This window comes from Schistocerca piceifrons, chromosome 9, assembly GCF_021461385.2.
Source record: "Schistocerca piceifrons isolate TAMUIC-IGC-003096 chromosome 9, iqSchPice1.1, whole genome shotgun sequence".
Classification (NCBI taxonomy): domain Eukaryota; kingdom Metazoa; phylum Arthropoda; class Insecta; order Orthoptera; family Acrididae; genus Schistocerca; species Schistocerca piceifrons.
This window is the reverse complement of record NC_060146.1, coordinates 56,206,082-56,233,487: the sequence shown is the minus strand read 5'-3', so window position 1 is coordinate 56,233,487 and position 27,406 is coordinate 56,206,082. Positions and strand designations below refer to the sequence as shown.

At 42.0% G+C, this 27,406-nt stretch overlaps 1 protein-coding gene across 1 annotated transcript in view; it reads left to right on the top strand.

Annotated features, from left to right (window-relative positions):
* The window catches only part of LOC124716700 (pecanex-like protein 1), a 296,058-nt gene that overhangs the window by 256,768 nt on the left and 11,884 nt on the right, over positions 1 to 27,406 (top strand). Inside the window, exons 30-33 of the mRNA XM_047243242.1 lie at positions 4,625 to 4,808; positions 6,551 to 6,720; positions 12,141 to 12,253; positions 23,004 to 23,389. Coding sequence (XP_047099198.1) covers positions 4,625 to 4,808; positions 6,551 to 6,720; positions 12,141 to 12,253; positions 23,004 to 23,389 — 853 coding nt within the window. The remainder of the gene's footprint in view (positions 1 to 4,624; positions 4,809 to 6,550; positions 6,721 to 12,140; positions 12,254 to 23,003; positions 23,390 to 27,406) is intronic.

Sequence of the window (27,406 nt, the reverse complement as noted above, 5' to 3'; positions counted from 1 at the left end):
TGATTTGGTGTCACTTGTCATACTTCTGTACATTAAATTTCCACACTCCTGAACATCCCTAGGTCCACTGTTTCCGATGTGATAGTGAAGTGGAAACATGAAGGAAGGGACACGTACAGCCCAAAAGCATACATGCTGACATCGTATGTTGACCGTCAGAGGCCGCTGACAGTTGCACAGGGTCGTAATGTGTAATAGGTAGACATCTATCCACATCATCACACCGGAATTCCGAACTGCATCAGGATCCACTGCAAGTACGATGACAGTTAAGCGGGAGGTAAGAAAACTTGGATTTCATGGTCGAGTGGCTGCTCATAAACCACACATCGTGCTGGTAAATGCCAGATGACGCCTCGCTTGGTGTAAGGAGCGTAAACATTGGACGATTGAACAGTGGAAAAATGTTGTGTGGAGTGATGAGTCTCGGTACACAATGTGGCGATCCGATGGCAGGGTGTGGGTATGGCGAATGCCCGGTGAACATCATTTGCCAGTGTGTGCAGTGCCAGCAGTGAAATTCGGAGGCAGTGGTGTTATAGTGTGGTTGTGTTTTTCATGGAGAGGGTTTGCATTCCTTGTTATTTTGCGTGTCACAATCATAGCACAGGCCTACATTGATGTTTTAAGCACCTTCTTGCTTCGCACTGTTTAAGAGCAATTCGGGGATGGCGATTGCGTCTTTCAACATGATCGGGCACCTGTTCATAATGCATGGCCTGTGGCAGAGTGGTTACACAACAATAACATCCCTGTAATGGACTGGCCTGCACAGAGTCCTGACCTGAATCTTATAGAGAACCTATGAGATGTTTTGGAATTTCGACTTCTTGCCAGGCCTCACTGACCGACATTGATACCTCTCCTCAGTGCAGCACTCCATGAAGAATGGGCTGCCATTCCCCAAGAAACCTTCCAGCACATGACTGAACGTGTGTCTGTGAGAGTGGAAGCTGTCATCAAGGCTAAGGGTGGGCCAATACCATACTGAATTCCTGCATTACTAATGAAGTGCACCACGAACTTGCAAGTAATTTTCAGCGAGGTGTCCGGATACTTTTGATCACATAGTGTACATTCACACACACAACCACCCAAATCTCATGGCTGCAGCAAGACTTACTGTTCATTATCGATAGCAGTAGCCTGGATAGATGGGATTGGGTAGGGGGTAGATGGTGTGCAAGGTGGGGTGAGGGGCAGGGGTTGTGTGTTAGTGTGAGGCAGGCGAGTTTTTTAGATAGATGATTAAGTGGCTGAATAGCAAAATGATAGGCATTACCATATGCCCAGGCAACTGCTATTGATGATAAGTCAGTCTCACTGCTGGTGTGCATGTTTGGGTGTCTTGGTGGTTGTGTGTATGAGAGTGTGTGTTCTTTTACTAGATATAGGTCAAGAACTCAAACGCCAGTATAACTACTTTTTTTTTTTGTTACATGTTTCTATGTGCCACATATCAGTTAACTGTAGTTGAGTGTTTGTCTTCCATTTATATTACATATTATTCCATCAAGAAATTTCCGTTGTTGTTATAAGCTGCTGATTCAGTTCCCTTCCGTCTCATCACTGTTAGCCTTTACTTACTTACAATTCATTTGTCCGCTCTTTGTTCTTTAATATGACTATAGTTTCTTCTTCTGTACAGAATTTGCATTCAAACCACACACTGGACATTCTGCTTTGCATGATTTGAATGCCCCCTACATGTCAGAGATATGCTGATATGTCACTGCCATTTCAACCCCACTCCCCTACCAGAGAAGACTGTGAAAACTGTGACTTTGATACTGATATCAGTTAGCTGTTCGGTATATTTACATGTCACGGTTTCTCACCCCCACCCAACTATACGCAGGCCGCAGTAACGTGTCACTTGACAGCTCATGTGTAGTTGGCTGTACATCGATTGCAAGGTTGCAATAGCTACCACCGCATATGCCCATGGCTGATTGCTCCGAATTATGTTTTGTAAAGGTAGGCTACAATCGTGTATATAAGCCATTGAATTGTAAGTACAACAAAGAATGTTTTTCGAAAATGGAGAGGACAACTGCAGAGAAAAGTGTTGATAGTATAATTCAAGATCATGACAGTGTCTATGAGAAATCATTCTACATTTTTACAGCAGTAGCTGCATGTAAAACATCTTATAATAATCTGAATTTAAGTGTATTATAGAACACACTATCCACGATCCTAGAATGAAATAAAGTGAAAGGTGCATAGCCTACTTGGTTGCAGAGAGAAATAATTAATCTGGGTACATTTACCCTAGCCAGTTTACGATGTCAGTGGCACAATTCCGTCCAGTTCTCCTTCACCACCTTCGGAATCGGCACCAAAACTGCCTTCAGCGAGAGGGATCATTACCTGTTCATTCTCATTTATAATTCCACCCACAGTCTGCGCTTCTCTAATAAGCTGACCGCCATGGTCTACTTTCTTCCTCCATGATGTGGTGTCTACAATAGCAATATCTTGACGTAGCAGCCTTTCCACTTTTGTTATTGTAAAACAAATGTTATTATTTCGAGTGTAAGCCTCCAAAACACTCCAGACCGATTCAGTTGGATTAAAACAGCAGTGATGAGGTGGTAGCCTAATTACCATATGACCCTGTTCCCTTGCAATTTAATCTACAACGTATGTAGGTGTCAGAGGCTTATTTTGTTTTACAACTCAATATAACAGCAGCTTTGTCATGCTCACGTCCGCAGCAATGTTTGTTGCTGCAACCACTCCACATAGTTTCTTTGCAATCGCTGTAGTTAGAGTCACGAACGATGGCAGTCAAGTTTAAGCTTATTCTGTGCACCTACGTCACACATTCTCCGACAGCCAGTTGGCTTTCAGTAGTGTTCTGAGCACTCTGCTCTGTATTCCACAGCTGATGTGAGTATTAAACATGATCATAGCGAATTTTTATTCTATTTCTTGCTGATGGTACATTCTGCATAACAAGGGACGGACATAATTTGCAGGATTACACTTTCTTTAAGCAGAGAGCACGCATATGCGTGTACCGCAACTGTTACTTGGAATTGTCAACAATGCAATCCTCATCTGTGCCTCAACATGCACAATCTGCCATTGTTCATGTATCGCACTATAGTTGTTGGATCTTTGTCCGATATCGTAGAATGGTAAGGTGCATTATCCATTACAAACACTGTCAAAATACTAAACCGTAGCAACACATCTTTAAACCACTGCAGAAATTGTGGGTGGTCCATATCCTCGCGGTAGTGAAAGGTTTTTCTCAATTGAGAAATTAAAATTGCTTTATGCATGAAACAGTTTGAAGAAATTGCATGGGCTGCTGTTAATTTTGCTCCTCTTCCTATTAGCTGTTGATGACTGCTGTTCAGAGTATCATCTGTCCTCCATTTATCAACTGCTTCTCTAGCATAACCCAGGATTCAACTAACCATGTACTTGAATGTATATCCTTTTCTACAATTTTATGTAAGAAAGTGCTATGAGCTGCAATAACTTGAACTTTTTAAGTGACAGTTGGAAATTAGCAACTTTGCTATTGTGGGGATATTCTTTCCTGCTATAATGTCTGTAAATGTGCCAATGAATTCCATAGCTTTGGAACAAATCAAGATCTGTAAGTGGACGAGGCTGCTGCCCTTCCCTGCCACACCCCCGTCCCAAGCCAACCCCCCCGTCCCAAGCCACCCCCCCCCCCCCCTTCCCAAGCCGCCCCTGCACCCACCCCCTTTCCAGGAATGCTTAAAACTATACTTTTTTTCTTGACAGGGGCTTTGTTCCATACAGTTTACTTCAATACCTTGCAAATATTGAAGTAGCATTCCTTTTTCTCATGACAGTTCTCTGACTGAGTCATAGAGTTTTCGAGGTACTTTAAAACTGTATCAGCAGGGATCAATTCATATCCACGAACACAAACGAATTCCTTTTCTTGTTCATAAAACACATACGTCTTTCGTAGCAATTCCAAAGCTTAATTATTTAATGGCACTCGATGATGGAACAGATTGTCACTTATTGATTGGTGTTATTTTGATGACATTCTTTAATGAACAGAAACTGTAGTTGCACATTAACACACAGTGTTTATGTAGAAGCTGGCAGTGTGGCAGTGTCGAGGCTGGAACTGATTTTTGTTGCTGCTCTGGAATTGGTTCAAAAGAGAGAGTGCCTCGCGTTCCTCATTTATTTCCAGTCATGTTGCTTGTGGAGTGACCTTGAAGTGACATGTTTTAGCAGCCATTGTATATAGTATAGTAGGCTAATATTACCAGCCTAGTAATTTTTATATAAATAATAAGTCATGTATATACAAAATTTGGTTGAAATTGATCTGGGCATTCTTGAACTAATGCTTCTATGTCACCCATCATCCACCTACACTCATACCCCTGTTGGAGGTAGATCTTTCTTAGCCCTTTACTGCTTCTTTGCGAATAGTAAGTGATGTGTGTACCAAGTTTGAAATCACTCTTCAGGCTTAGAAGAAGATGTGGCATGTATGTCTGTACATACATACAACAGTTTTTGTAAATATACATGTAGGTAGCATATATAAGTGGCTAGTGTGTAGCTGGATTTTCTCTCATGAAGTGTTCCTCTTTATGTTGCCTTTCTCTTTCAGGCACGTGTTGGATGATGGCACAGATGAGTACAAAGTGATAATGCTAAACAAAAGGTACCTGAGCTTCCGTGTGATAAAGGTGAACCGCGAGTGCGTGCGCGGCCTCTGGGCGGGCCAGCAGCAGGAGCTGGTCTACCTCCGCAACCGCAACCCCGAGCGTGGCTCCATACAGAATGCCAAGCAGGTGTGCACTCACCCTCCTTAGCCTCAATTCTCTTCCATTCACCCGAAAAAACTGTTAACTTACAAGGCGACAGAGTGGCTGACCAGTCTTTTACTTTCTGAAGGCGAAATTAAAAATACTGCCATTATACGTATTTGAGTGTAGAAGAAACTAGCTGTTGGAACTGTTTGTTCATTCCTGAGGGGGAGAAATGGGCTACGTTGGGAAAGCTTGGAAAAAAGGGGCAGGTGACTCGGATGCCAGTTTGAGCAGATGGGAGAGGAAAGTGAAGGGGGGAAAGGGTTCAGAGAGAGTAGGAGGTCAAAGATAGCAAGTCACCGTAGGAGACTTCAGGCCCAGACTGTCTAACACCACTTCCAGCCTCGACAGTGGTGTCAGTTTGTCAAAGAAGATATTCTGTGATTTCTTCAGGTATGCCATGTCCAGCTAAAGTGACTTATCGATGAGTAAATCCCATTGAGAGCTATAGTACTGCAAGTTTGTCGAATGCTGTGTTTCACCAGATGTTCTAGATATTTCCAAATATTTTCTGTGAATTAAAACTGGGTTATTTAATGAGCCAGTTGAGGTGCATTAAGGTGCCTGAATGTTCGTCAAACTGTAAATATATGTGTGCAGCCCTGTGAACTCTGTTGTTTCATCTGGAAAACAGAAGTGTACATTGTACTCACTGTGAAGATGAAGATGATGGGGGTGGTGATGATGGAAAGTAATAATATAATGTCAGTACAGTAAGCTGGTGCGTTATTAGAGTTTGCTATCTATATTCCACCATCATGTGTCAGTGATAGTGACAATAATGTTAAATTACCAAATTGCAATTCCTTGTTGATACTTACCTTAGTGGCAGAATATGTTGATCCAATTAATAAAATCGACACTTCATATTCTAATTTCCCTTTATCTGTGAAATTTGCTAGTCAAAAAGATACAATCTGCTCATCAGATTAATCTCCACAAAATCAAAGGCAAACAGTAACAGTCTCAGAAAACAGTTCCCAGACTGTGTCCCGATCACCTGGACACTGGTACATAGTTTTAGAATATTCCGTACAATAAGTTTCCTAATTGTAAAATCAGCACAATTAACTTCATAAGATTGTAGATTCTGCACAACTTTGTTCACATAACAAATTGTTCAGCTTTTCTATTTATAATGAGCACTGTTACAACTTAGTATAAAATTCACTTTACTGGTTTTAGGCTTTGACACTTACCCACATCTACATATTACTTTCTTAATATGTTTTATCTTTGTACAAAGTAAACAACTAATTATGTATTCCAGGGTGTTATTGTGGCCCCTGTGTAATAAGAAAAATTATTTTTTTCGTATTTTAATTTGAATAAATTAACTTCTTATTTACATCCACATACATAAACTTTTTGACAATCAGTACTGTATAATACAATAATACATTTTGATTTCGGGAAAAACAGTGTTTTCATTTGTACGTGTGTGGTTACTGAACATGCCAATAGCATGACTTCAGTTCCATCACAACCAACTGTCCACCCAAAAAGTTGTTATTATGGCAGCAGTAGCATGTTACTTCTTGTCATACATTTACTGCACAATTCTCTTTATTTCCATCAAGCATTATGATGGTAGAATGATTTCTGCATTAATGACTATTCAGCGTTACACTCTTCAGTTTTATCATGTTATCTTATTCTGATAGCTAAAATTTGTGTGGAAGTTCATTATCTTAATGTACTGAAACACTACCCTTCTTTTATAGGCACTAAGAAATATCATCAATTCATCGTGTGACCAACCGATCGGCTACCCCATTTACGTTTCACCACTGACAACTTCGTATGCCGATACGAATGAACAGTTGTGCAGCGTTATTGGTGGACCACTCAGCCTGGGAGGCATGAAACGTGCTGTCATTAGACTGTGGAGGAGGTATTTCTTTTAGTGTTTCTCAAATATTAATTTAATGATTAAGGCGATAAGTATAGTGTGAGGCATTGCACCTCTTGACATTCCCTGTACAGTCCTGCACGAGGTCAGTTTGTCATGCAAGCTTTTATCATCAGTTTCAAAATACGAAACTGACTATTTCTTGTATCTTTCTTCCACTCGCCTATATATGTAAAAGCTATGTAGTGATGGAATATCAACAATGTAGGAAAAGACTGATTGCTACTTACTGTGAAGAAGACATGTTAAGTTGCATACAGATACAATTAAAAGACACTTGCATAAAGCTTTTGGCCACAGCCTTCATCAGCAAAAGAGAAACACCTACCATTAATACACACAATCAAGCACACCTCATGCACACACTCCAGCATCTCAGGCCTGTGGTGCTGGAGGAGGTGGCCTTGTGCACGAGGTGTGCTTGCTTGTGTGTATGTATGGTGTGTGTTTCTCTTTTGCTGATGAAGGCTGTGGCTGAAAGCTTTATGTAAGTGTCTTTTAATTATGCCTATCTGTAACTTGTCTTCTTTACAGTAAGTAGAAACCTGTCTTTTTTTAGATTGTTCATATTCTTACCCAGAGTTTCCATTTTTTTATGTGGTAGTGACTTGTATATTCCATAAAAGTCTTGTGAAACATCTGTTACGTGCAACACGGAAGATGTAGTGGTAAAACACAGCTCGCTGTTGTGCCAAACCACAACATAGTTTGCCAGAATTTGGCACTTAATTGTTTTCTGAGTTTTTAGTAATTTCTGAGAACTGTTGTGCATAAATAGGCAGATGACCCTTTATTGCACGATTATAAGACTGCAGAATAATCACTGGAAGCAATCATGTCCAGTAAATTTCTAGAAGTATGTGTCAGACCAACACGTAAAACAAGGGAAAGGAAACCACTCACCTATAGTGGTTTGATGCGTGGACCACAGAAACATGTAACAGAAAATAGCATTTGCTCTAGGTTTTGAGCACTAGCTCTTTTTCCAACAAAAGTACACAAACAACCATACACTAACCTAGACGAACACCCCCTATGGCCACAACAAGACTTCTTGCAAACCATTCGTGGCTGGAACAAGAAAGGGAGAGAAGTGACAGTAGTATACGACATACCCTCCACCAAACACCATATGGTGACTTGCAGAATATAGATGCAGAGCTCAGGTCCACAGCCTGTATAAAATGAGCAAGTGACAACGTGTGTCTTTATTATCTGAGCACTGCCTCTCTAACATAAGTACTGAAAAGCATTGTTTACTGCTGAACTGATTTCTGAATATGAGCTGGCAACTGATTCACTTGTATACAGATGCTAGACTGTAAATTCATTTTTCTGATTTATCTGTATGTACTGATAACTTGAATGTAACCTAGAGCCTAAAACCAGCATATTATGTTAGACATACAGATTTTGTGAAACAATTAATGTCTAAAAAGAAAAAATTATGTCACTCAATAATTTTCTCAATTTCTGTTAGGTGACAAGTGAGAGAGATCACTCATTGAGAATATGGATCACTTCATTTCTGGCTTCTCAAAACTCAGCTGTTGTCCTATGCTTTATAATTTTATTGTAGCAAGATGTTAGACTGGATTAAAAATCTCTGTTAGATAAGCTAGCAAAGTACTAAACATAGGCAGTGTTGTATGTGTGTGCATTATTATTATTATTATTATTATTATTATTATTAATGCATTACTATTTAATATGATATCTCCTCCATCTCTGGGTGACAAAAAAGTAATATGAGACGAGCATGGGATAATAAAATTCTTGTAAATGTTTATAGCAAAGTTAGAACCACGTATGTGACCTCCAAATTTTGGCAACTTTATCATTGTGAGCTACTTAGCAGCAGTTGCTTTGCTAATACACATCGCCAACCTATATTGAGGGGGTTGTGGGAGCATAGTTTTTCCCTCGATCATCTGTCAGTGCTCAGTATTTCACAACAAATTTGATTATCCTCTTATTCATTTATCGAAATTGCTTTACATTACATCAAAAAGTGCTCCCAAGTCCAGATGAGATTGCCACCATCAGTCTCATTTGTTATTAAGCCTGAGACATTTCCATAATGGTTTTGAAAGTATTAATACATTACTTTATTGAATATGGGTCTACAGCTTCTATAAATATTTTAAATGTCGTCATATTGCTTTCAGCTGCTTGAATTTTATTTTACAGTTGCAATTTTAGCATTAAGGCATTTTCAAGCATCAAAAAACATTGTACAATGTAATAAGAACTACAAAATTGGTTGTACCTACGGTTAATCCCATGTAAATTGTTCTCATTACATTGTACTATGTTTTTTAGTTCCTTGAAAATAGCTTAATGCCAAAATTGCTATCATAAAAAAAACTGTAATGGCAGAAAGCAAGATGATGACATTTAAAATTATTGATACATTGCTGACAGATGTCAAGGAAATCTGAGTCTATTTTTAATAGTGTTACTGCTTTTACATTTGTCTTCATATTTTCCACTGAAAACTCCCATTGGTGTATGGTTTTGGTATGTCAACCTTTGTAGTGTATGTTCATAATATGGTTCTTTTCTTGTGCACTAGTCATACATACAGAAACAAAAGTGGCATAATGCATTGGATGAACGCAGAAGCGTAGTAATGTCCACATGTAACCTCAGCGAACTTGCAATCAAACGTTACTACCAGATTTTGATGCTGTGCTCAAAACACTGATACCGCATATCTGTATATAGAATGTGGCTATGTGCAATCCATTCTCTGCATAAATTAAGGTTGCAAATAATGCTTCTTTACAAGGATACTGTTTACTCATATCAAAGTTTCAGTTGTGAATTACCCCCTGTGGGCCCAGGGGTTAGAATAGGCCTGAGCTATTCCTGCCTATCGTAACAGGCAACTAAAAGGAGTCTTACACGTTTCGGCCTTTATGTGATGGTCCCCTGTAGGGTTTGACCTCCATTCTTCTAAATTATCCTGAAGAGCGAGCCAATTGGGGAAGGGCGCCTTACATGGTGCATCGTGCCCATAGTGCACTGAGACCTTCAGCATCATTTTTCATCATGGCTTTGCAGTTCTGCTCATTCTCCATCTCTTGGACGAGGACACATTCCTGAGTGAGTTTTCCTCCATCCACTAGGCAGTGTCGTTTTCTGTGCTGAGGATGAGGATGGACTTCTTTGCACCTCATATCCAGCATGGTAGCCAGTCTGTTGTGGTGGGGCCATCATGTATCCTGTTGGTTGTAGCCCCCTGACTACACAGGAATCGCTCTGCTGATGCCTGTGCCATTAACTCCCCACATATGCCAATGCCAAGGAGTAGATGCCCATCACCCTGGGGCATCAGGACTCCCGGCCGTGGCCTCCTGCCAGGTGGCCTTTGCTGCGGCTGGGTGGTGCCCATGGGGACGGGCCCTGGTCAGAGTGGGTGGCATCAGGGTGGATGAAGTGTACCACGTCATCATGTGCTGGTGATCAAACACCAGCAGTCTCTAAGTGTTTCAAGTCTCAGTACAATGCAAGGAAGTACGATCCTAAATCATTCCCCTCCATTGCCACACCATGGGAGGAATGCCAGGCTAAGGATGGCAGCGATCCTTATTTGCCCCGGTACCTCATATGTACGAGAGTTGAGGGGACTCCTTTGTGTCGATGAAGCCTAAGTTTTTTGTAGAGCATTTAGACGAAAAGTTTGGGGAGCTGGAGGGCTTGTCTACAATATGGTCAGGGTCAGTCTTGATAAAAACAGCATCCTCTGCCCAGTCACAGGCATTACTCGTTTGTGACAAGCTGGGGGATGTTTCTGTTACCATCACACCCCATAAGAGCTTAAATATGGTCCAGAGTATTAGATTCTATAGGGACCTTCTTTTGCAGTCTGATGACAAGCTGCGTGCCAAAATGGGGTCCCACAGGGCTCTGTATTGAGTGTATCTCTATTTTTAGTGGCCATTAATGGCTTACCGGCAGCTGTAGGACCATCCATCTCACCTTCTCTGTATGTAGACGACTTCTGCATTTCGTACTGCTGCTCCAGTACTGGTGTTGCTGAGCGTCGCCTACAGGGAGCCATCCACAAGGTGCTGTCATGGGCTCTAGCCCACAGCTTCCAGTATTCAGCCGCAAAGTCATGTGTTATGCACTTCTGTTGGCGTCATACTGTTCGTCTGGAACCAGAACTTTACCTTAATTATGATCCACTCACTGTAGTGGAGACGTATCGATTCTTAGGACAGGTTTCCGACACCTAATTGACTTGACTTCCTCACCTTTGTCAGCTTAAGCGGAAGTGCTGGCAGCAGCTCAATGCCCTCCGCTGCCTGAGCAACACTGACTGGGGTGCAGATTGCTCTATGCTGCTGCAGCTCTACAGAGTCCTTGTTCAGTCCTGCCTTGACTATGGGTGTCTGGTTTATGGTTCAGTGGCACCCTCAGCGTTGTGTTTCCTCGACACAGTGCACCACTGTACCATTTGCCTAGTGACGGGAGCCTTTAGGATGAGTCCGTTAATCAGCGTCCTGGCGACCCGTGGCTACCTCTTGCACCATTTTATCTGACAACACCTCATCAGCTGATTCGGTTTTACGTTTTATTCATGATGGTGGGTTTTATCATTTGATATAAGTTTTAGCGTATGTCCTTTGTCCCTCTGTGTCCTTCACCCTAGTGCTTTTAGGGTGGAGGTTTTAATGTGTTGCAGAGCGGCTGGCTTCTCCTTTTTATAGTCACGGTCAGCCAGCAATGGTAATCTGCTTTCTCGTTTTAATCTCTTCTACCTGTTTCTTGTGTGTCTCTGTGGTTTTCTTGTCCAATTTTGTCCATTTTAGTGTTTGTTGCACTTCTGTCGTTCTTGTGGTTTTTCCCTTTCTTCCAGCTGTTTCTTGTATGTCTTAATTGTTTTACTCCCACTTTTGTGGTCTTATTTTAATCGGAACGAGGGACCGATGACCTAGCAGTTTTTTCCCCTCCCCTCTTTTAAATCAACTAGTCAGTTGTGAATTACATCCCTGAAGGAAGTAATTTCTGTGATTGTTCGGAGACAGCAAAATACATTATGCAGGTTCTTAGTGACATCGAAGTTTATCTCCATTTTGTTGCATTTCTCATGTAATTATATTGTTTCAAGACAGCATTTTCTTGATTGCAATAATAACTGAGTGCCATTATGTGTGTGTGTTTGGGAATTTTTTGTAATTTTAAAAGTTTCGACATTTTATTGATAACTCACTCCCCACAAAGATGTGCATCTTCCAGTTTCACCTAAAGCAGTGTACGCTAAATGTATATATTTGTCACACTGTCGTGGTCGCCTGGGGGATGCGGAAAGTTCGCCAGAAGAAGATATTGTTTGCCCCCACCTGCACACCTATACTTGTTCTGACCTTTTTGTTGTTATTTTGTCATTGCAGAGTACGTCGGAGATGTGGGGAGGGTTGCTCGAGTGGCGGGTCAGTTCCTCAGGATGATGGTGGTTTTGGCCACGAAGGAGTCTATGCCATGACAGCCTGCAACATACATTCGGGTAAGCAGCAGTCTTTCTCTGTTTTGTTGTCCTCGCACCAGGAGAGAGAGTAACATTTATAAATGTTGTCGATCTGATGTTCCTGATTTGCTACGAATATTGTATTAATGATTTTTAATATTATGTCTGTGTGCAACTGAATAAATGGTGTGTTTTGCCAGACATATTTCACCTCGATTTATTAGAGCATCTTCAGTTACCTCAAATACACACACATTTTCACCTAAATGCCACACTTCAGCTTACATATGTGGGGTAGACATAAAGTTTCATTCCAAAAAATAAAATTCCGTGTTTAAATTTTTATGGTACATGCTGGCCGTCCTGCTAAACACTGAAACCCCTGTGCCTCAGAACTGTAGCACGCCTCTAGAAGAGTCAGAACGTATTTTCACGACCCATCTCCACTTTATTAGTGGACTACAGTATTTTGGTTTGTTTCCTCTTGAGTTCTCCTACACATGAGGTTTCATTGTTTACCAGGGCTATAGACAATAAAAAAATTAATCACGTAGCTGAACTTTTTTTAGATGATAATCAAAACTTCGTTAATACTGCCTGTAACAATATCAGAGAAGAAAAGTTGCTACTCACCATATAGCGGAGGTGCTGAGTCGCGATAGGCACAACAAAAAGATTCACACAATTATATCTTTTGACCATTAAGGCCTTTAAAGTCAGCAACACACACACACACACACACACACACACACACACACACACTCTCTCTCTCTCTCTCTCTCTCTCTCTCTCTCTCTCTCTCTCTCTCTCTCAGAGGAGAGCGCGCGTGCAAGCGCAGCTTGCAGACTCATCTGCAGTATCAGACAACTGAAACCGCAGTGCGAACAGCAGCACCAGTGCATGTTGGGAGTGGTGACTGGGTTCGGGTGAGGAGGAGGCTGGTGCGGGAGGGGGAGGGATAGTGATAGTGATAGTGATAGTGATAGTATGGTGGGGGTGGAAGTGAAGTGCTGCAGTTTAGATGGAGGGCAGGAAAGAAGGTGGGGAGGGGGGGGGGGGTGTATGTAGCGGAAAGGAGAGAAATAAAAAGAAACTAAAAGACTGGGTGTGGTGGTGAAATGACAGCTGTGTAGTGCTGGAATGGGAACAGGGAGGGGGCTGGATGGGTGGGGACAGTGACTAACGAAGGTTGAGGCCTGGAGGGTTACGGGAATGTTGGATGTATTGCAGGGAAAGTTCCCACCTGCGCAATTCAGAAAAGTTGGTGTTGGTGGGAAGGATCCATACGACACAGGCTGTGAAGCAGTCATCGAGATGAGGGATATCGTTTTTGGCAGCATGTTCAGCAACTGGGTGGTTCACTTGTTTCTTGCCCACAGTTTGTCAGTGGCTATTCATCCGGACAGGCAGCTTGTTGGTTGACATGCCTACACAGAATGCAGCACAGTGGTTGCAGCTTAGCTTGTAAATCACATTACTGGTTTCACAGGTAGCCCTGCCTTTGATGGGATAGGTGATGTTAGTGACTGGACTGGAGTAGGTGGTAGTAGGAGGATGTATGGGACAGGTCTTGCATCCAGGTCTATTACAGGGGTATGAGCCATGAGGTAACGGATTGGCAGCAGGGGTTGTGTAAGGATGGATGAGTATATTGTGTAGTTTGCGTGGACAGCGGAATACCACTGTAGGAGGGGTGGGAAGGATAGTGCTCAGGACGTTTCTCATTTCAGGGCACGACGAGAGGTAATCAAAACCCTGGTGGAGAATGTAATTCAGTTACTCCAGTTTCGGGTGGTACTGAGTTAAGAGGGGAATGCTCCTCTGTGGGCAGACTGTGAGACTTTGGGAGTTGGTGGGAGACTGGAAAGATAAGGCCTGGGAGATTTGTTTTTGTAAAAGGTTGGGAAGATAATTACGGTCAGTGAAGGCTTCAGTGAGACCCTCAGTATATTTTGAGATGGACTGCTCGTCACTGCAGATGAAACGACCATGGGTGGCTAGCCTGTATGGAACGGGCTTCTTGGTATGGAACGGGTGTAAACTGTCGAAGTGGAGGTATTGCTAGTGGTTAGTAGGTTTCAAATGGACAGAGGTTGATGTCAACATCTAGGAAGGTGGCTTGTTTGGTTGTGTAGGACCAGGTGTAGCAAATGGGGGAGAAGTTGTTGAGGTTCTGGAGGAATGTGGATAGGGTGTCCTCACCTTCAATCCAGATAGCAAAGATGTCATCAATGAATCTGAACCAGGTGAGGGGTTTAGGATTCGGGGCTTTTAGGAAGGATGGCTCTAGATGGCCCATGAATAGGTTGGCATATGACGGTGCCATGTGGTTGCCCAAAGCTCTGAAGATATAGTTGGTCATGGCGACCAGGAAGGAGGTTGTTGGTTTGGAACCATAGGGCATCTGGAAAGGTAGTGTTCAGTAGCAGTAAGGCCATGGGCATTAGGAATATTAGTGTACAGGGAGGTGGCATCAATAGTGACGAGCAGGGCACCATGTGGTAAAGGGCCAGGAACTGTGGAGAGTTGGTGGAGGAAATAGTTGGTATCTTTTATGTAGGGGGGTAGGTTCTGGGTAATAGGTTGAAGGTGTTGGTCTACGAGAGTAGAGATTCTGAAACTTCCTGACAGATTAAAACTGTGTGCCGGACCGAGACTCGAACTCGGGACCTTTGCCTTTCGTGGGCAAGAGCTCTACCAACTGAGCTACCCAAGCACGATTCACACCCCGTCCTCACAGCTTTACTTCTGCCAGTACCTTGTCTCCTACCTTTCAAACTTTACAGAAGCTCTCCTGCAAACCTTGCTAGTTCTGCAAGAGAGATGGACTCTGGGGAGAGGTTCTGGGATGAGCCTAGGATTTGAGTAGTGACTGGAGATCCTGCTGGATTTCTGGAATGGGGTCACTGTGGCAAGGTTTGTAGGTGGAAGTATCTGACAGCTGATGGAGTCCTTCCTCCAGGTAATCCTTGCGGTTCAAAACAACTGTGGTGGAGCCTTTGTCTGCAAGTAGGATTATAGGATATAATCACAACTTAGTGTGTGATTCTATACATGGTGTATGTTGTGTTCTAGATCTCAAATATGTGTGATGCTGTACATGGTGTATGTTGTGTTGTTCTAGATCTCACATACTTTATGTAATGCATCATATATGGAACAAGAAATTACCAAGCCACAACTTTTTGCAACTTCAACATGGTGCAATTATGTGAAAGCGTGTTATGTATTTTTGGCTAGTGAATGTGATTTAGTACATTATAGTGAAATGTGTCTGAAAAAAACATAAATCATGTTTATTTCCTTTAAAATGTATACCATAGAGTTTTCTGTTTCACATTAACTGCATTACTGAATACTGAAACTTATTCATTGCAGTTCTTCTAACAACTGACACATTGCATAGATAGCAGGCAGTTACAAATAAGTTGGTGACATTACTTTTCTCTGTAATTATAAGACCTGTGCCAATTGTCTTTGTTGTCATTATTAACAGCTTTCAGTTACTACTGTCAGTATTTATGTAACTATTTTCTTCAGTGTCCGTGGAAATACATTGGAACGAAGCTCTCGGAGATGTCCCGTGGCACTCCATGTAGTGTGGTAGCAGTGTGCAATACATTTTGTGCTGTGAGGATTTCTGCTGATAACTGCTTCTACCACAAATTGTCAAAAGGAGTATTTCATACAAAAGAAGAAAATGCAAAACAAGAACTGGAACATATAATAAATGTTATCCAAATATCAATGACACTGCTCACTGGACTACTTGCACATTTTTGTCCCTTTCAGTAATTATTAAATTAGTTTTTTTACACACAGTTACTCATTTACAGGAAATTACAACACAAAAAGATTTGCACTTTTACTGCATATCGGAAATTTTCAAAATTCGGTTCTGCTGAATTCTGCATCTTCTCTATAGCAACAGCAGCAGCAGCACTACTTAGAGAACAACACCCAAAAAATATGTTTTCTTGGAGGAACATGAGTGAACCTCACATGTAGAAGAGATAACTGCAAACTGTGTAGCGTCGTCTTCATAGACTGGAATGTGTAGACTGATTTCCTAGTGCCCTTACTCTTTCGTAGTTGGTGTTTTTATTATGATACTCAGTCCATCAGTCCAAATACTGGTTTCATGCAGCTCTCCATGCTAGTCAATCTTGTGCAAACTGCCTCAACTGTGCAGACATACTGAAGTCTACATCCTCTTGAACACTTTTGCTAACACCCCCCCCCCCTCCCCCCCAATGAGCATGCGGTCTAGTTTCTCATATTTCAGGGCTTAACAACTGGCTGGTTTTGAGCGCGAGTACTCGCGTCTGCTCAGGCACGTGCTTGCGAGCAGGTGCAAGGTCGCGGAGTAGGGAGGGAGGGGAAATGCGTGCGCACGTTTGAATGTGATCTCGCGTTCTTAGCAGATTTAACTAGCCATCTGAATGCTTTGAACATTTTACTACAAGGTAAATATCTGCTAATTACTCATTTCATAGATCGAATATGAGCTTTTAAAATGAAATTGACACTTTGGGTGAGTGAGCTGGAAACAGGAAACCTAGCTCATTTTCCTAAATTATCATCCATGCAAGATGTTCAAAAAGACTGTGAACATTATTCACATAGTTTAGTTGATCAGCGCTTTCAAGATCTGACGGCACTAGACAGTGATTTTGATCTGTTCTCTCCATATTCAGCGAATATTTAAGAGATTCGTCCTGAGCTGCAGCAAGAAATTATTGACCTGCAGTGTGACAGAGAATCCAGAGACAAATTTCGGAACAAGAAAAACATTTTGTAATTTTACAGACACTTCCCTCAGGATAGATTTCCTCGTTTGCACAAACTGGCGGCTACAATAATATCAATGATCGGTTCCACGTATGTTTGTGAACAACTGTTCTCTGCAATGAAATGTAACAAGACGCGCCTGAGAAATGCATTGTCTGATCGAAATTTAAACTGCTCACTATGCCTAAAATGCACAAAAACAATTACTCCGAATATAGACGCAATTGTAAAGAGCAAAAAGTACAAGATAACCGAGAATCCCACACTTCAGTGACACCTTTTATTGTGTAACAGTTCACAAATTAATGCGAATGTAGAGGCATACACTAAGCTAATAAAATTATGTGGCACGTGTACATTCTCCTTTATTTGTTTCATTTGTCGCAGTAATAATTCGTGAGTGATAACCCTGCAGGTGGCCGCGGATTTACATTGACTGGCGGCAGCTGTTGTGTGCCCCACGTGACTCTCCCACTCTCCGCTCTGGTCCGGTAGTGGGGGTAGCGCGCTCGCGCTGCTCCGTGCTTGCGCCTTGCTGCTCACAGCTTGCTCCGCGAGCACGTATGTTGTGAAGCCCTGTCATATTTTATTACAATGATTATTTGGGCCAGTGTAGGTGGGCAAAAACATAATACTTTTGCATTCAGAGGATAAAGATGGTGATTGAAATTTCATGAAAAAATCTCGCTACAATGAAAAAATTTATATTTAATGATTGCCACCACAATTCACATATATCATGTCCAAAACACTGTCTTCACTATTTCGCGATGACATGAAACGAGTTGCCCGTCTTTGAACTTTTTCAATGTTCTCCGCCACTCCCGTCTGATGCAGATGCCACACTACATGGCAGTCCTCGAGAACAGGGCAGACAAGTGTAGTATAAGCAGTGTCCTTAGCAGACGTGTTAGATTTTATAAGTGTTCTGCCAGTAAATGGCAGTCTTTGTTTTGCTTTGACTACAACATTATCGATGTGGTTGTTCCAATTTAAGTTATTGAAAATTGTAATTCTGAAGTACTTGGTTGAAATTACAGCCTTTAGATTTGTGTTATTTATCATGTAACCAACATTTTCTCCACTATTCGTGTAGCTGCCTCCTGTGTTTACTGGATCTTTGACCTATTAAACAGAACCTGGAATTCCACCACCTTATGATGCAAGTCAAGGAATTTCCAGCTTGCACATCACAGAGCTTTCTGAGCCTGTAATTCCAACTCTGCACTCAGCTCTGTACCAAAGGTCTGCAGCCTCCCCTGTCGACGATACTACAAATTGTTAGCTCTGTCTTCATCTCACAAGAAAGACTGGAAGTCTTTACCATTTCAGAAAGGCACTGGAAACCAGAGATAATCCCTTCTGATCCAAAGTGACACACATCGTTAGTACCAGCCTGCAGCTGACTACATGCTGTGTTCCTCATGCCATCTAGAAGGAAGCCTTCCACATCTAGAATCACTTCCCTGGGATCCACACAGAGTGCATACTGACTTTCCACCCCCTCCTTAGGAGCCATATCTGTAAGGGGCCCCATTAAGCACCTAAGACTGCAGCTTTGAGCTACCCGTAACCCCATCATCTGTGACTTTCCAGATTTTGCAGGCTGAGAGCCTTTTTCTGAAACAGGGCAAGTGACTGTACCTGTCTCAGCATTTTTATTAGTCGAAGATAGCATCTGAAAACTGTTTGTCAGACAAAATGGGGAGGCCTTTTGATCGTTACCCCAGAAAGTCTTTCACTACCTGCCACAGATAGAGATGACTTCGTGCTCAACCACAGGTGAAGGATCAAACCAAGTGTGTACAGTAAGCAGGATGGGCACAGTAGTGGATTGATCAGGTGACGTGTGATGTGTTGGACATCCCATGGATTCCCACTCCCAGCCCCCCCCCCCCCCCTCCCCCTCCCAGTGATACTTGCTGGCAACAGCCTCAAGCTGTGTGACCAAAGACAGCACTGCCTCAAGTTGTGAATGAAGGGTCACCAACTCTGATCACTTCCAAACGCAGCAATTACAGTCCCAATCCTTCCTAAAAACAGTAGAATTATACACTAAACAGATATTGAAATGAGAGACTATGTCTAGTAAATACACTGCGAAGCATGCAGTTAGATCTAAATGAGTCACTTATAGTTAGAAGCCTTGAAGTAATTCCCAGCACCTCTGGACACGCCCTATCAATGTATCTGTTCCTTTAGTCGTATTGTGCCACAAAATTCCTTTCTTGTAGATTCAATACAGTACCTCTCCAGTAGCTACTGGATCTACCCATCTCATGTTCAGCATTCTTCTGTAATGCCACACTTCAGAAACGTCTGTCCTCTTCTTGTCTCTACTGTTTATCATCGCAGTTACGCTTCCTTATAAGGTTACTCTCCAAACAATACTTTTAGAAAAGACTCCCTGATGCTACAATTTTGTATTCGATATTAACAAATTTCTCTCTTTCAGAAACACTTTTCTTGCTATTGTAGGTCTATATTTCATTATACTTTTTATCTATGAAAGTTGAAGTTGTTTTACAGCCTGAATAGCAAAACTTGTCTAGTGCTTTCAGCATTTATGAATTGCAATTTTATTTTTGTAGAAACCCCAGAGGCCTCTGAGGCATGATAAGTGTCACAGTAGTTACATATACAAGTTATTATTAATTGTTGTGACACTAAGTAAGTTAATAAAGTGTGTCCATAATTAAGTTGCAATTTCAAAATCCTGTAGAAAGACAATCGCTCCTCGCAATGACATTAGATTTGAACAGCATATTATTGACGCAGGGGGAAGCATCGTGGAACATAAAAAATTTAACAAAAATCTGACCAATATATGGCATTGTAAGCATCACAATGTGCACATCAACAGATGCATGGCATGCAGCTGTTCCTTAGTTTGCATCTGAGATGCCTGACATCACTGTCACCTTGACGGTTAAGGTCTTTTGTTGACTGGTGACCGTGCAACAGTAGCCCTACGCAATTTCCGGACACTCAGTGATATGAAGAAAGGCATTGATACAACGTCTGCTAAGGGTCTGTAGAAAATTATTACAAAATTCAAAAAGATAGATTCTTTTGAAGTGCAATGTGGCAGAGTAGGAAAGCAGTTGAGCCAACATCTGTTGAAGGTGTGGCCACAGCATAGCAGTAGGGGTTGGGTAGCACTGTGCAAACATGCAATGTTAGACGTACCTGTGAACATGCTACATAAAATCCTGTGAAACACCCTGCATTGCGACCCGTACAAAGTCACCCCTGTTCAGGAGTTGCTTTCTTATTGTTCTGGAGTTGCTTTCTAATTGTTCTGGAGTTGCGTTGGAAACAAGACAAATGTTCACTCTGGAATTCCTTGCTCACGCGGAAGTGGACAATGAATGGCCATGGAACATTAGGTGGACAGATCTAACCTGTTTCTATCACCAAGGACATGTCAGTACACAGAAATTCTGAATATGGGCAATGGAAAATCTGCATGCACGTCAGCTGGTACCACTTCTTCTATGAAGGTGACTGTGTTGTGCAGGTTGACGGCATTATTTATATAGGGCCGTATTTTTTGAGGAGATGAGTCTTGTGGGTCCTGTTACCTGTTCTGTCACCAGTAAATGTATGAGAGTCTTTTGTGTACCTTCATCCTAACCCTTCCAACACCGTGGGTGTGTGAGTAGGATCATTTTTATGCACATTGCGTAGTCAGTGCATTGACTACTGCAGAGACATTTTGGAAATGTTAGAATTATCAGCCATTGTTTCCCTACAGCCTGGCTGTCCAAATCACCTGATTGTAATCCACACTTCTTGCTGTGAGGAGGTTATCTGAAAGATGTTGTCATTTTGCTTTTTAAGCAGGATGGGTTTTGGGCTCATGACAATTAAAAATCAGTTTTTCCCATCTAATGTGGTACAACCTGTGTGCCAGTCGATGATTCAGTGACTCTGCTATTCGGTGAGAGGTTATCTTACTCTTAAATTATTTACAAAATTAAGATTATGTGTACATTGTCTTATTGCTCACTGATGTATTATTCTAAGGTTTTGATCTCAAAAATTCATCTGTTTCATCAGGACTCATTTACAGTAGCAGATCCATGATATTTCTTTTGAATTGTTTGTCTTGTAGCTCCATGGTACACAAAGGAATAGCATTGAGGAATTTAGTGAATTTGTTAACAAAGTGCTTTTGTGGTGCAGTGGAATTATACCAGGTCTGGCTTAATGAAAGTTCAAGTAAAATAATTTATGTTTGTAGTCACTGTGACTCGTTTAGGTAAATTGTTTTATTTGAACTTTTATTGGCAAAACAGTTGCAGTTTCCTTAAAAAACATTCCAACATGGATGACATAAGGTCAGGTCTAGTTTGTACAAGGTATTGTACCTGTGACGCATGTCGTACTGTTGGTACTGATAGTAGTTCTCCTCAATTTATGTTGCACATTGCTAAATATATGTAATGTTGCACATTGCAAAATATATGTAATGATCAAAGAGTCGAAATCTTAAGTTTTTGTAGCCTAAGTCTGCAGTGTGCTCTGGATGCCAGGCTGCATATTAGTGTCACTGTATTTTTTTTGTAGTTTAAATACAGTCTTTTGGTCACCCCAGAGAATGGTAGTGTACGTTATATGACTATGCATGAGGTTTTTTCTAAATTAACGTCCAGTTGGTAGTAAGGAAAGAAGGAAAAAATGGATTGAAAATGTTTTATGCTATTGTACCCGTTTGTTGACATTACTTCTACACACTGTCTGCACCCAAATTTAAACTTTGCCATACTGTGACACCATCATTTTTACCCCTTCATCAAATAATAGTGCCACTGGTTCTAGAGCTAGTTGTTGAAAGCATCTTTGAGCTCATCGTCTGTCTTGAAGTGCAGAGTAGCCACCCATTCCTTTATCGTGGGGGAAGGGACAAAAGATGCTTGTTGCCAAGTCGGACAGTAGGGAGGATGTTAGAAATTCGCCTAGCCAAAAAGCTTTAGTTTTTCTGTTATTCTGTTCACAGTTGAGTTTGCCCATTGTCTTATAGGAGAATGGTTCCTTTGGTAAGTATGCCACACTGTTTTGTTTGGTCTGTCCTTCAGAGTTTCGTAAGAGTCAACACAGTGAAACTGTGATAATCACACTGTTCTCATTTACTACCCTCATGAAATCTGTTGTCAAAATTGCTTTGGATCTCAAAATGCTGTAACCATCGTTTTGCAGTCTGACAGCATCTGCTTTAGTTTTGGGCTTATTTGTAGAATGAGTATACTGTTCAAAGATTTCAGAGCTCAAGAATTACACTTGTGTCCTGTCCGCAGTCACAATTCTGTTCAGAAATTACTCCCCCTCAAAACAGCACTGCTGAAGGATGTGAAGGCCAAACCCTTCTTTCAGTATTGAGCATTGAAACATTGTGGTACTGACTGTGTACAAAACTTAATCTTTGAAAACTGAGGTACATATTCAGAAAGTTCAAAAATTGTGAACTGATGTCTCACAATTATGTCAGCATATTGCACAAGCTCACCAGCCACATCAGAATGTATTCCTCGATCTTTTTCGTAATGTACATCTTTGTGACCAGCTTCAATTTTTTTGCACCACTCTCTCGAAACACAATCACTTGTAAGTCTGTCCCTGTACACACGATACAACTGACAACAAATCTAGGTGGCACTGCCTCCTCCTGATCGCGTGAGGCAAACGACAGGACGCTCTTCGCAACTGGTGGGAGACACAGTAACGACTTCCATTTCAGTCGCTTGCTGCTTACACACTGACAATGTGACAGAGAGCTGAACTGTGCAGTTTGACCCTCAAAATGCCCTTTTTCAACCACGCAACCTCCACGAAGCTACAAATATTTGTTCATTTTTTAAAAAAAGTGATTGTCTGTTAATTTATGACTAGCCCTCATATTGTTTTGCGAATGAGGCTGTTAATTTACAACTAGAGCTCATATTGTATTGTGAATGAACTTGCTCTAACCGGAATTGCTCGACAACATACTGTTCAGGGTACGGGGGCAGCGGTCACAACACGTCGGGCAGCCAATCTGCGGAGAGCTCGCAGCCCGGTGCGGGCGCCACAGTGCGCGGCGGCAGTATAAGTGGCGGCACCGGTGGGAGCCTGGGTAGGGGAAACCGCGGCTCCCTGGCATCGGCAGGCAAGCCGTCGTCGTCCACACTCGCGTCGCTTGCGGGCCTACTGGCCGCTGCAGAGGCGTCACAGGCGGCCAAGTCCGCCGCGGGTGCAGCTGCGATTTCTGCAGGAGGAGACCAGGTGCCGCAGCAGCAACAGCAGCTGGGGTCGCAAGTGAGCGTGGCCAGCGTAGCAGTGTCCACGGCCGCCACAGCCACCAATGACCCGGACGACAAGGAGCCCATCCTACAGAGGGTCAGAGTGAGTATGATGAACAGACTGCTATTTCTTGCCTGTAAGAAAGTGTATTATGCGACTGGAAAGTGCTAGGTGGAATGTAAATAATATAAGAAGTAAAAGGTAACATCCCATCAAACAGTTTAGGTATTGAATTGTCGATTGCCGCATAATCGTGACATTTGCTCGTTTGAGGAGAACGAATCCCTCAGAGCTGTAGAGGACACACACACACACACACACACACACACACACACACACACACACACACACCAATGAGGCAGGGTTATCAACACCAGTGAGTTTGTTCACTTGACGTGGAAGAGTGAGGAGTAGCTATGCCGTTAGTTCAAAAAGTTTTGAGACTGGATTAGTAGAGAGTAGACAAAAGTAAAGGTGGTTGGTTTAGCACTCCAGGCATTCTACATGGTCTCCACCCACTCAAGTGCAATGCGCAGAATGTTCATACAACTGTGTGAAATTCAGAAATGTTCAACTCACGTGTTTCATCAAAGTGCTGACCCTTCATGTGAAGTCTGCAATTTGTCATTTAGTGATAGGTTTGTCCAGAAAAGAATTGTCCAGATTTTGCAGTTCAGTCAAGTCGCAGTGGGTAGCCATAAGTCACCACCACCACCACCACCACCAGTCTTTCAGTTTTTTGGATGGACTGTGATATTTAGTTCTGAGAAACGTGTGGAGGGGAAGGGTCCAGATAGCATGGTTTGTGAACCAACCATTGAATTCCAGCATTTTGTGCCTTGTATGGTGCTCCACCACTCTGGTCTTAACCACAGTTTGGCAGCTGTCATTCGTTCAGTGGGCAGCTGGTCAGTGGTGGCACACACCTATATGCTGTGTAGGAGTCACGGCAAATTTACTGTATGACTTCACTGCTTTCACTGGTAGCCCCGCCTCTCGTGTGATAGGATATGCCTGTCACGTGACTGGTGTAGGTTGTGATGGGTGGATTTATAGGACTGGCCTTGCACCTGGGTCTTCCACAACGATGTGACCCGCGTGGCAAATGGTCAGGAGTGGGTGGGGAAGCATAGTTTGGGGAAGGTTAAAAAGGAAGGGCAGGTCACTCAGACCCCAGAATGAGAGGGACCTGCCTGTAGTGACGTAATCCTTTGCACCTATTCTTCTCTGCTCTCATAGAAAGGAACTAATAGTTTCAAGTATTGTGTAGTTTTACTTTCAGGCATGTCTTGACCGCAGTAATAAACATTTCCCCTCCTGAAGATACATTACAACAAGCACTTCTATCTCATGATTTAACAGGAAACATTAATGTGAGTTCTGAAACATTAATTTGCCAGAACTCACATTGAATACTAACTGTGTGGGTTTTGTTTGGCCCAGTTACTAGTTTGCCTACATTTTCTAGTGCATAGCTACATAGCTATGTTGCGTCATGTGACGACATCAGTCATAGAGGTGCAGCCTCGCAGTCGTAGAGGTGCAGCCTCGATTGAAGAGCACAGTATTTCTGGGGAAGCTGGCTAGGGTATTCCAGGTGGTGATATTAACTGTTGAACTATGTGCTGAAGAGAATTTTCTTAGGTGTTATGAGGATTGTAGAATCTACATTTGTATCGGCAGCTGAACAGATCTGAAATCTCTTATCAGCCAACAGTAACGAGATTGAAGATCATTGCAGAATTTGGTGGGACTAAAGTGCGCGTCATATATCTTGGCGGCCGAGTTTAGGTTCGTTCTGCGCATCTGACGTCACAAAACACAGTCAGCCAATGAACAGAGAACGACGTTGCCACATCTCGACTGCAGTGCAGAGCATGGACAAGTATAAATAAAGTAATAGAACAAAAGCAATGGTTTGATAGCATTCTTTTATAGAAAGTTTGGAAAAAGCATTCTTTATACCAATTGCTTCATATTCTATTAATTAATTAAACCAAAGAAGCAATAAGACTCCTAATTCAGGCGATAGCAAGGAAAGGTGTTTGTTTCAATCTCACGAACTGCTTTTTCGCAATAAAGAACAGCGGTAATTGTTTATTTCCTATTGTACTTCGACGAAGCGTGAGTAATTCATAGTCATACCAACAATGTTTATAAGTTGTTGTGTGAGGTGTTAGAGTCTTTATGAAGTTATGCTGTTCGATGAGCTGAGGTAGTGGAACGGTTAAGGTGTTGGACTGCCAAGTGAAAGGTTATGAGTTCAAACCTTGTGCGGTGCTTAATATTTTCTTTATTTAAAAACAATATTGGAGTGCCTTACTTCACGAATTTTATTCATTTGAATTAAATTTCTAGTGCTTTGCCTCTTCATTAACTTTTTCGCTGCTGCAGACACGTGCTCCCCGCATTCCGCGCTGTGCGCGATTTTGTCATCACTGCACTTCTCGCCTGTGCAGACACATGGTGTTCCCACTGCTTTGACACACTTATCATTCGATTTCACAAAAACTATTTGGCCAAAAAATTTGATTTTTACACGTCTTCTTGCCTGATACCTTCCCCCCATAAATGACTTAATTTTGTTTTGATGTGCAGCATTAAATGTAGTAAATCATTGCACAAAATTTTGAAGAGTTTGCAGAGGTAAAAGTCCATAGCGTATACTTTCCGTATGGTCGATTTTAGTTGCCACAATGTTGAGAATGAAATGTGGACAAGATACCTAAATTTCATATAAAATTTACTGTATAACAATATCTCATTTAATTTAAGTACCACATAGGTGTCGTATGTAATATTGAGAAATATTCCGTCTTTCGCGACTATAATAAGTTTTATATACACACGGCGCGTTTGGCTTTATTTTAAAGCACTTCCATCGGTGAAAGGTATGGCACATACACAATGGTATTCATGTTCTATTTCTTGTTTTTGTTCCACAGTCGCAGTTTTACCAATGGTATTGAAATATATCCCTCTTCTGCAACTGTAATAAGCGACTTATTTAGACCAGACGCGTTTCTCTCTTTTGAAGCATCTTCAGTGGACAGTATTTTGTGTCCTCCATTGCCAAGTCACCTTTCGTAGTTTTGTGCTGCGGTAGCACAATATTCAAAGTTTGTGTTGGCTCATCAGTGTTTTAGCAAATAAATGCTGTTTGTGTGTGCCACACACAAAATTACATTTGACATAGCTCTGAGCACTTCACTGACAGACGGTATATTCAAGTCCTAATGTTTTTGTAAGTCCACAGTTTTGTTTAATGTATTTTGTCTACTTCCTTTTGATTGATTGAAGTGCTTTAAAATAAAGCCAAACGTGCCCAGTGTAAGTAAAACTTTTGTTACAGTCGCGAAAGGTGGAATATTTCTCAATATTACATACGACACTTATGTGGTACTTAAATTAAATGAAATATATAGGTATCTTGTCCACATTTCATTCTCAACATTGTGGCAACTAAAATCGACCATACGGAAAGTATACTCTATGGACTTTTACCTCTGCAAACTCTTCAAAATTTCGTGCAAAGGTTTACTATATTTAATGCTGCATAATAACTGCGTTGAACATCGAAACAAAATTAAGTCATTTATGGGGGGGAAGGTATCAGTCAAGAAGATAGGTAAAAATCTAATTTTTGAGCCAAATAGTTTTTGTGGAATCGAATGATAAAGAGTGTCAAAGCAGTCGGAACACAATGTGTCTGCACAGGCGAGCAGTGCAGTGACAAAATCGCCCACAGCGCGGAATGCAGGGAGCACGTCTTTGTAGCAGCGAAAGGGTTATGCGGCTGTGGTGGCTTTACTTCATGAACTGTGCGCTCCCCCCTACACGTAAGCTTGCGAACTATGCTATACTATTGCGCTGCTTCTATTGGCGCGTGCGTCGTGTGCAACTGGCAACACAGCAATCTCCAGCGTCTGGGCGGACATGCGCGAGCCGCCAAGATAAAAGAATTGAACTATAGTGGAAAGTGACAATGTAAACCTGCTATGAGTCAGGAGTCACTCAGGAACTACTGGTAATGAATGAGAGTGTAGTTTGGCCTGGGCGGGGCTGATGACTCCATTTGTGGGGCCAGAACTAATGCGATGGTAATAACTAAACCACGTT